General features: G+C 46.7%; 1 protein-coding gene across 2 annotated transcripts in view; it reads right to left on the minus strand.

Moving 5' to 3' along the window:
• The window catches only part of SLC24A2 (solute carrier family 24 member 2), a 241,698-nt gene that overhangs the window by 46,074 nt on the left and 183,004 nt on the right, over nucleotides 1-12,620 (minus strand). For both annotated transcript variants that reach the window (XM_027105943.1, XM_027105942.1), the window contains 2 exons: nucleotides 2,856-2,954; nucleotides 1,972-2,090 (listed from right to left, as the gene is read on the minus strand). In XM_027105943.1, coding sequence (XP_026961744.1) covers nucleotides 1,972-2,090; nucleotides 2,856-2,954 — 218 coding nt within the window. The remainder of the gene's footprint in view (nucleotides 1-1,971; nucleotides 2,091-2,855; nucleotides 2,955-12,620) is intronic.

Consider the following 12,620-nt stretch of genomic DNA (forward strand, 5'->3'; position numbering starts at 1 on the left):
ACAAGGGCAGAAGGAGCTGCCATTTCTCTATCTTTTCCTTTAGCTATTTCCCCCCCTCTGCCCCAGCTTTACTGAGGTATAATTGACAAATAAAAATTCTATCTATTTAAGGTATACAACATGATGATTTGATATACGTATACCTTCTGAAAAGCACAGCAAAGGAAACAACAAATGAAAAGGCAACCTATGGAATGGGAGAAAATATTTGCAAATCATATACCTGATAAGGAGTTAATACCCAAAATATATAAGGAACTCAAACAACTCAATAGCAAACAATGAATAACCTGATGAAAAAATGGGCAAAGGGATTTCCCTGGTGGTCCAGTGGTTAAGAATCTGCCTTCCAATGCAGGGGACACGGGTTGGATCCCTGGTCAGGGAACTAAGCTCCCACATGCCGCGGGGCAACTAAGCCCATGCACCGCAACTACTGAGCCCATGCGGCACAACTAGAGAGCCCACGCACCATAACAAAGATCCCTCGTGCCCCTACTAAGATCTGATGCAGCCAAATAAACACATAAACAAATAAATAAATATTTTTTTTAAAAACTGGCAAAGGACCTGAATAGATATTTTTCCAAACAAGATGTACAAATGGCCAACAGGTATATGAAAAGGTGCTTGACATCTTTATCCTTTCCTTTAAACAAAGAAACTTTCCTTGCACCTTTCTTCAGGGAATAAAGGCAACAGGCAACAATGAGCAAGTGTTTGTCTGAGACATACAGACTTCCTCTGTTGCAGAGGGTATCCCGGTGTAAAGGAGAAGAGAGTGCTGGAATGGATTTGCTGTGGTCTGGCTTCATTATCGCTCATCAGGAAAATTCTGCCTAGAGAAGTGGGTCACAAACTTGAGGGGAATGCTACTCAAAGTGTGGTTCTCGTACCAGCAGCATCAGAATCACCTTGGAGCTCAGGAGAATTGCAGACTCTGGGCCCTACTCCAGACCTGACAAATCAGATCCTGAATTGTAACACGATCCCCCAGGAAATTCCTAAGCACATTAAAGTTTGAGAAACACTGACCCAGGGTGACTGATTAAAATGTGAGTTTAGGGCTCTATGCCTTCGAAATTCTGATTCACTTGAGGAGGGTGAGATCCAGAAATCTAACAGGCACCACCTACTTTTTGCTTCTGCCTACTTTTTTGAGCAACTGTGGTCTGGAGGCAGTGCTGCTTGGTGGAAATAGTACAGACACTATATTTAGACAGTCTTGAGATCAAATCTCATTTCTAATAGCTACAAACTAAGTAATCCCGAATAACTACTTCATCCTGTTAAGCTTTGGCTTCCTCAGCTATAAAATGGAGATATTAAACGTCTATACCTTCAGCTGGATGGTTTAAAGCACCTAGCACCAAAGTCGTGGCACACTGTATGTATAAATGTTAAATATTATAGCCATTAGATCAAACTATCTAATGGTTGCAACACTGAATGGTGGACTGGGCCAGAGTACTGATTAATTTCAACTGCAGGGACAGGGAAGGCCAAAGGGGGCTAACCAAGGTGTGATGGCTGTGGTTTCTCTGTTACTTAATCTTGGCCCTAAAGACAGAGAAAGGATTAGACTGCAGCAGTGATCAAACTTTATCATCTACTAAGAATTACTAGGGAAGGGAGTTAAAAATGCTGATTCCTGGGTGCTGCTTCTCAGAGATTCAGTTTCATCGGGTCTGGGATGTGGGCTAGGGATCTGCATTTTTATCCCCATGAGTCCTCCAATCTCACCCTGAGAAACAGTGGCTTAGAGAATATGTGTACTTATTGGATAAAGGAAGAGCCTGACGCATGTGGTGCCCCGGCTGGTACTGGGAAATATACATGAGGATGGATGACTCCACCTGGTGTCCACCCAGCTGGGAGCTGGGGCCTCCAAGGAGAGCGTTAAGTCTGTGCTGCTGTGCTAGAATATCGACGCGAACGGCGGTCCGGAAGAGCAATGGAAAAGAGGCGTACCTGGGCTTCCGCGGCTTCAATGCTGTGGGAGAGATTTCCATTTTGTACAGGTTCCGAAGCGTCACTGGATGGTGTCATCTCCACTTCTGTGCTGGTGCTGTTTGGGAGCTCGATTTTTTCTGTGACATAATCAGGTACATACAAAGAAAGCAAATGGAGTCAAGTAGGGGTAAGAGCCATATAGAGAAGAACACCCTATCTTGGGCCAAGGGAGAAGGTAGTGGTCTCTGAGGGGTGATAAGGCCCAGGGTTGAGGTAGTGTCAGATGGCAAAGGATTTCTACCCTTCTCCTCCATGCCTTTTAGTGTACTCAGCCCTCTTCCTCTCTTCACTAGCTCTCTGGCATCCCCTCTGGCCTGATGTCTGAGCTTGAGTGCCCTATCAACTCCCGGGGTATGCATTCTCTAGGCAAACTGACCAACTCGCCATTCAAGAACATGAGCATGGACTTTTTTTTTTTTTTTTTTTTTGCGGTATGCGGGCCTCTCACCGCTGTGGCCTCTCCCGCCGCGGAGCACAGGCTCCAGACGCGCAGGCCCAGCGGCCATGGCTCCCGGTCCCAGCCGCTCCGCGGCATGTGGGACCCTCCCGGACCGGGGCACGAACCCGCGTCCCCTGCACCGGCAGGCGGACTCTCAACCACTGCGCCACCAGGGAAGCCCTCGTTTTGCTCTTTTTGAAGTTCCCCTGGGGGTAGGTGATATATTGTCTATTCATGCCCTGTGCCCATGAGGGGAAGTGGGACTCTTCCTGACACCCAGGAAAGGGCTGAGTTGCGGGGTTCTGTGTCTGCACTGGGTTGGGGTGTCCACACTGGGTCCTGTCTCTCTGCCCCCCTCCAGGTACTTCAGGAAAGGCACGGGATGGAAGTCTCCCGGACTCACCCACATGGTTAGCAGCCCCATTCTGCCTCTCGTTCTCATCCACCTGACATTTTTTCTTGGCGATCTTGTGGAGAATTGAAGCCTTTTCTCTGAACCTCCCTGAAGCAAGAGAAAGTAATGGAAAGGAGACAGGTGAGAAGGAAGATAAAGAGAGAGGCTCGTGGCAAATGGCGAAGCGCTGGTGAAGCAGGAACGTGGCTTCCTCAGCTATGGAGCCGGTCAGCGGCAACCACTCCTTTCTGCCCGGCCCAAAGGCCCTATGACCTGCAAGAAGGGTACTTTCTTACCTTGTGATTCTTCAGCCCAGTTCTCTGAGAACCTCAAGCTGCCGGATCACAGACGAAAGGTGACCTCTTCCCTCCCTCCCAATTGCTTACAAAAAACGAAAGCACCAATCATCACCAAAACTCCCTCTACAGCTGAGGTCTGAAAAATACCATTGTCAAAGTAATCATTTCAAACAGCTGTTACCACAAAAGTAATGCTTCTAGAGAAACAGAACTGCTCTGGAGGCATAGCCGTGTCTCTGGAATTATATGCTCATCCCAGAATTGGCTTTTGACCATGGCAAGCCAAGTCCAGGGGTCCTTTGATTTGACTTTGGTTTTCAAACATTTATCTTGATTAACACTGCAATTTCTACAGGAGTTGGGATGCATCACAGCTTTTCGAATTAGCTGAGTCAGCTGCAATTAAAGCATCAGGGAGGCAACTGATTCCAGTTGGGGATTTAGGGTAAAGGGTGAGCAACTAAGCACAGCAAGTAATGTCTGTTGGTGAAGAGACGCTTAAGGAAAGGTGCTGGAAAAAATACCATTTTCAAAGTAATCATTTTAAACAGCTGTACCACAAAAGTAATGCTTCATTTCTTCTCCATTACTGACATAATTAATGGGTAAATGCATGCAACAAGCACAGAAAAAAGCATGCAAAAGTGTAGAGATTACTTTATGTGAAACATAGCGCATTTTTCTTTCTCTTGTAATCCTTAATTTTTTCCCCCGGGAACGTTCAAGGTACAAAGGAGCCTCATTTGAAACTGACTGATTATTGCCTAGATTCAGATATGATGAGTCCCTGAAAATATCACAACTCCTACAATTTTCCCACTAGGCATTGGGGGTTGGCTGGGTTCTCTAGCAGCATATTAGCAGAGGAGCTCATCTACTTTTCTAGTTAGACCAAAACCAAACCAAATCAAGCCCAAAAATGTTTCTCTTGGAGAGCCTGTCCTCCTAGGATGGGGCATGGCAGGTTGGCATCCGCACCCCACCCCTCCTTGTGAACGGAAATCCTGGGGAGTGGTCATAGAGGTGACTTGTGTGCCTGGCTGGGGATGACAGAAGCTGTAAACTAGAGTGGGACCAGTTGACTTCAATGGTGAAAATGACGGGGGACAGAGCCCCTTCTGCTTGCAAGCTCCATTAGTCTTAAATCTAGATGCCTGCTACCATAAAGGTAGCCTCCAGCAGGTAAGTACCTTAGTCTAGGTAATGAATGTGCCCTGCTGGGCACACCCTCCAAGGAAGCAGGAAGAGGAACATGACGCAGAGAAAAGTGGGTCAGTATGTGGCTTGGGCTTCATAAGGAATGAGGAGGAAGGACTAGTGATGGGCATGATGTCCATCCTTGAGGGAGGCTGAAGGTCAGCATCAGGTTCCCCACGCTGGAAGGTAATTTGAATTTCTATTTAATCTCCAAGGAAAACTCGGGGAAGAAAAGAGGAAAGGAAAGAAGTCTGGGGACTAGGAGAAGGAGGAGGTAAAAGGGAAGAAGGAAAAAAAAAAGAAAAGAAAAAGGAGAGAAAAAGAAGGAATTCAAGAAGGAGGAAACAGGCAGGGAGCTGGGGTTGTCTGGAGGTTGCCAGGGAGCATGGATGCAAGACACGTTCCTGGCTGCCAAATCTAGTCTTATTTGGGGAGTAGATAGCTGGATAATGAAGAGTGATTCTCAGCATTTGGCAGCCTGAAGCCTAAAGAGGGGTACTTCTTGTGGAAGACAACCCTAAGAAGTCCTCAAATCATCTGCTGGAAAGGCAAGAAGAGGAAAAGGGAGGTTCTAAAACTTTATAGAAGGTGATGATTCTAGTAATAATGCTACTCTGTGGATTGGGGGTCTGTCTTTGAACTTAGAACATTCTGCAGCTCTATGATCAACAATTGCTATTTAAAAATTATATGTAAAATAATAATAAAGCAAGAGAGCATTCAGAAGAGGAAACAAACAAGCCTGGGGAAATAAAACGTGAAGTAATCCAATCCAAGTCATGCCCGAAAGTCATGAAACATGGCAGAGAAAAATATTTGATAGAAACCAGTTAATCACATGTTGTGTGTGATTCCAAGGATCTTTTCAGAGCTCAGATGAACGCCAGAGAGAAATGATAACAAAAGGGGCCCCAAAGCGTGGAAGGGTTTGGCCACTCCCTCTGCCAGGAAACACCTTTCATAACGGTGTTGGCCACTGTCACTCGTGGGCTGGTTTCCCCAAATTCTCTAAAGGAGGAGTGCGAGGACAGGGTAGGGAAATGATTCTAGAATTGGGATTTCATAGGTTCTCAAACATTTTCACAGACCAGCAAGGGTTTTCTAGACTGTGTGTCACTCATTTTCCCACTGCAGGAGCACCTCAGATTTTCTGTGCTATGGAAAAATGGGAGGGATAGACCTTACTTGTTTTCTCTAGGGGTTCAGCCCTTGGGCAGCAAGGCAAAGCTGCAGAGGCTGCCTGGGGAGCAGCTCTTGTCCACCCACCCCTTCAACTTCTTTAATACAACTTCTGCCCCAATTTGCAGCACCTGGCAGCCCTTCTGCCTTGTGAGTGCTGACAATGGCGGCTCCAAGGCCTAAAAGGATTTTCAGAGATTAGTTTTTAGAAAAGCAGCACACAGAAAAGGTGAAGGCCCACCTTTCGAATTTAGCACACAGGCGAGTTCCTTGAGGTGGTGGGGCAGAGCCTCGCCAGCAAGGCATCCTCATCCCAGTTCAGTGGACACCCCTGGAATCACCACAGGGCACCTTTTGAGAAAAGCTGGGAGGATCATGCTGACAGGACAAGAGTGAGCACAGAACATGATTCTCAAAGGGACCCTCTGGGTTTGGGGGTAGGAAGACCTGGCACCTTGAGAACCTGTTCAGCCTAAAGCCACAAGCTGGGAGAACACCTCGCAGGATGCGTGTGTGTTGAGGACAGCAGCACAGTATTGCGGTTAAAAGGATGTGATTTCGAGGCAGCTAGGCCTGGGCTTAAGCCCCGCCTCTCTCACTGGCTCTGCTGGCTGAGAACTGGTAAATCCATGAATATTTCTGAGCTTCAGTTTTCCCACCTGTTGAACAGGGATGTTAACGACTGACTCCTGAGCTAAATGCAAGGCTTAAGTGAGAAAATACGTGTAAAGGACTGATCACAGCACCTGGCATTAGCAGAACTCTGTAAATAAGAGGAAAAAGAAACCAACAGACAGCCCAGGGGCAAGGGTGACATGGCCCTGATTTTTTTTTTTTTTTTTTTGCGGTACGCGGGCCTCTCACTGTTCTGGCCTCTCCCGTTGCGGAGCACAGGCTCCGGACACGCAGGCTCAGCAGCCATGGTTCACGGGCCCAGCAGCTCCGCGGCATGTGGGATCCTCCCGGACCGGGGCACGAACCCATGTCCCCTGCATCGGCAGGCGGACTCTCAACCACTGTGCCACCAGGGAAGCCCCTGAATTTCTTTAGAGCAGCTGTCCCCAACCTTCCTGGCACCAGGGACCGGTTTCATGGAAGACAATTTTTCCATGGAGAGGGGCGGGCGGCGGTGGATGGCTCAGGCGGTAATGAGAGCAACGGGTAGCGGCAGATGCAGCTCTGCTCACTCACCCGCTGCCCACCTCCTGCTGTGCGGCCCGGGGTGGGGGACCCCTGCTTTAGAGCAATCGTTGGCATCGTCTCTTCTCTCAAGCCACACAGGCGGGACTGGAGAATTAGCTGCATCTGACCCGACAGTGGAAGCATCGGAGGCCTTGTCGGATTGGTGTTTAGTTTTCAGTGAGTCCTCCAAAGTCAGTTCCAAAACCAATTAGGAGAAGGATCGCTTTATACTTTCCCGAAATTAAGAAGGTCAAGGTGAGGGAGCTGGCCCTCTGTGTTTTAGATACCTTTGTGATCTTAAAATGAAAAGAGAGTCATCAGCTTTCTCCCATTCCCTGTGAAGACAGGGTACAGGCAAGAGCTATTGGTGTTGCACAGTGGATTCGGGGTGGCTCAGAAGAGCTTCCTGATGCACAAGGGCTTTACCTCCTCTGTGTCTCAGGCTCAGAATTTTTAAATGGGGATGATAAATAGAACACCCAGCTCATACAGTTGCTGGAAGACTTAATGGTTTGATACACAGCAGGTGTTTAGATGGCCCTGACATACAGTAAATTACTCAGAAAGGGTTGTTATTATTATGGAAGTGAATGCAGGACCTTCACCCCATAAATTACTGAAAATAAAAAGCTTGATATTTAAAAATAGAATGGAAGCTTAGCAGCCTCCTGTGCAAGAGACCTTGGCAGTAAAGGCACTGCTTCCATAGACTATTTTAGGCATGGATTCCACGTTGGCATAAGGGTTGACATGGACAGATCTAAGAAAAAACTGTAGCTCTGTGCCTGGGGATAAAGAAGACAATTTTGAGCACTTTTCAAGGTGAGAGAAGGAGTGATTTTTAACATTTTTTAAGGCCACTTTAAAAAATATACTCTGCTGCAGTGTGAACCCTTAAAGTGCTGTATTTTTGTACAGCGACAGATTATTTGTATACTTAAAATCGCAGAAATAGCAAATTCTGCTCAAATCATGAGGCACCTAGCACGTCAAAACCTAGTACACAATTTTAATATAGTTTAGCTTGCTCTGAAATTTGCAGAAGAATACCAGCTGAGTGTCCTCAGGGGACTGTGTGTTGAGGGCGTGCAGCAGGGAAGTGTGGGAGAAGATCAAAGCAGAAAGGCCTATTATGAATAGGAACAAATTTTGGAAGAACAAAATTTGAGGAGTCAAAATCCTCAACCAATCTCTCTGCCATAAAACAGAAGCTCTAAGCCGCTTCACAAAATAACCTTCGGAGGTTCTGTTTACTCAAAGAAAAAGCATTTTGCTTCTGTTTCTGCTGTTAATGAATGAAAACAACCCCTGGAAATTCCTTCACATCTTTCCCACCAAGTAATCAGCAGCGCTGGACAGGAACCCTTTGGGTTGGAGCTAAGATTCCCTCCCGGCTGCCATGAACATTCTGAGCACCAGAAACACAGAAAAGATAGGACCAAAGAGATTTACAGATGTAAAGGGAGTGGCCACACACACCTCGGTGAACAGACCTTGGTTTGGGAGAAGAAAAGGGAAAATGAAACAGGGGGGAATACTTAGACAGTGTTTTAGAAACTATTTTTGTGTTTTCAGTTCTGCCTTTCCCGTCTCCGTCTTTGAAGTTTATGGCTTGGCTGGTAGCTTCGAAAGTAAAAGGGCGCTGAACTTTCTTCCTGTTTATCCCCTGTCTTTTTGTCTGGAAGCAGAGACTCAGGTCAGGCAGCTAGGCCATCGTCTCTCTGAGAAGGCATGCAATGGAACTGACGTGGCAGAGAGCAAACGCCGACCTTGGGGTCATCGTGGGTTCCTCCCCTTCTCTCACATCCCACATGTTATCCACCAGCAAATCTGGGGTCTCTACTTTCAGAATATTTCAGAATCTCACCACTTTTCCCTCCCCACCCCCCTGGGCCGAGCAACAATCCTGCTGGCCTCCTGGCCAGTCTCCCTTCCACCTTTACCTCTCTGTCCCCCAGGCTGGTCTCAGTGATCAGATCACGCCACTCACTCCTCTGTGCAAAATCCTGCAGTGGCTGCTGAGGTCAAAGTGAAAGCCAAGGTCTTCCCAGTGACCTGGAAAATTCTGTCCAGTGAAGCTCACCTCGATCCCCTCCCTCATCCCCTCCCCCTCTCCTAGCTTACTCTGCTCAAGCACGCTGGCCTCCTTGCTGTTCTGGAAAACACTGTCCACCCTCCCACCTCAGCGCCATGGCCTTTGCTGGTCCCTCTACCTGGAATGTTCTTCTCCCGGGGATCCACGGGCTTCACTCTCTCAACTCCTTCAAGTACTCGTTCAAATGTCACCTTCTCATCAAGGCTGCTCTGAGCAGCCTATTTAAATTTGCGGCTTTTCTTTCCAGCGTTTCTCATCCCCAGCTTATTTTCTCTAAAGTATTTTTCACCATCTAATTTACTGTATTCTTATTGCTATTGATTATCTGCTGCTTCCCATTAGCAGCCAAGCTCCACGAGGGTAGGGATTTTCATCGGTTTTGTTTTGTTCCCTGCCGTATCCCCAGCGCCCAGTGGGGCTCAATCAATCCTTGTGTTTGAGGTTTCCTGGCACGGTGATGAGGTTCACGTGCTTCTCGTTGGCTAATGACCCAAAGTAAATCCTTTCAAGTCCACCCAAGCCCAAGGCCCCAGTAGGGCTGAGGGTCCGTACGTAGAGCCCCAGGAACTGTCCGAAGGTAAAGAGGAGAAATGGGCTGGACCAGGTGTTTATGCACCAGAGATGGAAGACAGAGGGGAACACCAGTCATCCCATTCCTGCACCTCCCCTGCCAGGCTGCCCAGGTGAGCAACGGAAGGAAGAGGAGGCCCGGCGAGCACAGCAGAGAGCAGAGCGGGGAAAGCTGGGCTTTGGCTTCTCCTTCTGTATGAACATACTCCTCATTTGTCAAGGCCTAACTGAAGGCCAGACCCGAAGCTTTTTCTCTGCTGATACACACACCCATCTTCCCAAGTGGAAATCCGCCCGCCGCTCTCACGGCACTTTGTACCCCTGTCACAGCCCTTATTTCAGTTTGCTGCCCACCTGTCTGCTTTCCCCACCAGAGGGCAGGCTTCTCAGGGGCAGAGACCTCTCCGCCATCTGTGTATCTTTGTGTCCCTCAACAAGCGTCTTAGAATCGTGCTTGGCACGTCACATGCACTCACTGAGTTACAGTGAGGCTCTCGGTATATTAGCTCCCCTGGGAAGTCAGCTTTTCTTCCAAGTCAGTACAAGTCACAATCTTCTACTCTGCAAATATTAACCAAGACTGTGCTATGAATCAGGCAGCATTTGGTAATAAGATCCAGCTGGTGGGTGCCTGGAGCCAGAGAGACAAGAAACAAGGACTTGAGGTTCACGCTCTGATGGTGCGGGCCTTCTCGGGAGGGCATGGAAACTCAGAGAATAGTGGAAGTTCTAAGATACAAGACACTACCTAGCAGCTTGAAGGAATAAACTCCTCTTGGATCTGACCTGACTTTTATTCTTAAAAGCAAAATATTAAAAATAATATTCTCGTCCTGCACAAAAACACCAAGATCATCGAGTTTACTTACTTATTCTTAAATCTACTTCTGAGGTACAACCTCTAAATTATTTCCTCTAATTTTTGTGAAACATCATGTAAAACCACTTATTGTAAAATTACATTGACAATAATGGAAATTAAGCTAGTATTGTCATAAAGTAGTTTGTAAAGTGTCTGTAAATATTTTGTGAATGGACCACATAATAAAGATGATGAACGTAATTTAATTGTAGTTATATTTATAGATATAATCACAGGACTAGTTTTTGTAATTAATAAGAATATTTACATAATCGTATCTCAAGCGGTGGCCAAACCCATCATATAATGAAATGAAGCAGGCTGATTTCCTTATTAAGGTTTTTAAAAATAATTTGCTGTAACAATGACCTTTGGAGTCTCAAGTAAAGCACAGTTCTGTCTACATGTGAATTGCTTCTACATCATCTCTCCTAACGGGGTCACCTTATCATTGGAAATATGAGAGTGTCTTCCTAAGTATTTTGGAAGATTTCCAATGTGTTTCAAAAGTTGGTATCTTAAAGGTTGACATTTTGTCCTTTATCCCCATTTCCTGCCTTTTCAGGGACTCTGCCTAATCAGTCATCTTATCCTCAATCCTTCCCTTTCCCCTCAGTATATAATCAGCTTAAGTCTTTCAATGTGGCAACTTTTCCCTTCACTTCAGGTTTCCTGCGGGCACCGCTCTCTCTTGCCTTCTCTTCGTGGACAAGCCTCTGGAAAGATCAGTCTGTGCTGGTGCCTCTGTGTCCTTGGGGTTCCTTCGGTCATTTCTTAACTCTGCATCTGCCATTTGTCAGCACTGCTCCACTGAACCCACCGTGGCCACGTTTCACCTCCACTTGCCTGGATCTCAGTGGCATCTGATATTCCTCACTCCCCTCCTCAAAATCCTCTTTGATTTTCAAGGAGTCCCGAGAGTGCTCCTTAAGTGTCACCACTCCTCAGGGGCCCCTCCTTGCTCCCTTTTCCTCACACCTCACATTCTCCCAAGGGACCCAGTGGACCACCGCCTGGATAGTGACGATTCCCATACTCAGATCTCTGGCCCAGATCCTCTCATCCAATGGACCATTCCCAATGGACCTTCACTGGGAAGTCCCTCTGATGGTTAAACTCAACATGCCCCAAACTTCCATACATCGTTTTCCTTCCTAGGAATCTGCTCTTCTGCTTGTATTTTCTGTTGGTGATTTCCTCACTCCCAGTGTTTTCTAGCCACCTTAGAGGTCTCCCTCTCCCCCATATCCAATTAGTTGCCAAGTCCTTTCGAGTCTACCTTTGAACACTTTAGATCCAACCTTTCCAGCCTGGATGCTGGCTACAGCTTCTGAATCGGTCTCCCAGCTTTTAATCACATTGCCGACCTGCCTCCTTCTAATTTACCCTTCATATGGCTTGGAATGCTCCCCGGTTATTTTTTCTTGTCTTACTCCTTCTTAAGACTCTGCTTTAGGCATCTCATCTTTCAGGAAGCTTCTCCCCGAGTCCCTTTCCTGGGCTGGCAAGGCACCTTGGTACTTTATAACACCGCTCTGATACTGATGCTGTCATGGCAGTTATCATAGAGCCTCAGAGGTGTTTTACTGACCCTCTCTCCAACTGGCCTGTGGGCCCCTCAAGGCAGGGATGTTGCTTTTCATCTGTCCCCCCAGTACTTACTTCGTAGGCTGGTCCCCAGTAAGTGTTTATGAATATAACATTAACACAAACAACAAAGGGAACCGTGTGTGTGTGTGTGTGTGTGTGTGTGTGTGTGTGTGAGAGAGAGAGAGAGAGAGAGAGAGAGAGAGAGAGAGAGAGATGCTTGGAGTTCTTGCTGTATGCAAATCTATTTGAAGTTTACATTCTTTTCCAGGGGAGAGAAAGAAGGAAGATCCAGAAACACATCGCAGGAAACTCACCAGACTCTCTTCCCAGTTAATGTTGTGATTAAATCTCCAAAGTCTAATAGTGTTTACAATGAATGTTTGTCTATTTTGAGACTCTCTTTAAAAAAAAAAAAGATAACCTAATCAAGTTCAGGCAAAATTGGAATTTTACAAACCAAAAAACTCGCACAGGTATCAGATAGCAAACTACGATGTTTCAGGCAAGGAGCCAATTTACTGACCTTAGTAGAGGCTGACACGGCTTGGGAGTTACTGTTCTTCATCATTTTGGGTCGCCTGTTTTATTATTTAAGGAACTTAATTTCTGGACCTTTCTATCTCATATACACAGATACAAATGGCTCACACACACACATCCTCAAAGGGGTTTGTCTGATCTCAGCTTTGGAGCTCTGAGCCAGGGAGGGGCTGCCGGATAGAAGGCTTGAACCTCTTTCCCCTGCTCCCATCCCTCGCACCCTGTGGATATCTAAGAGGCAAACGAATAAAGAATCACTT

The sequence above is a fragment of the Aethalodelphis obliquidens genome, unplaced genomic scaffold, assembly GCF_003676395.1.
Source record: "Aethalodelphis obliquidens isolate GAN/ISIS:26980383/991018 unplaced genomic scaffold, ASM367639v1 scaffold7, whole genome shotgun sequence".
NCBI lineage: Eukaryota > Metazoa > Chordata > Mammalia > Artiodactyla > Delphinidae > Aethalodelphis > Aethalodelphis obliquidens.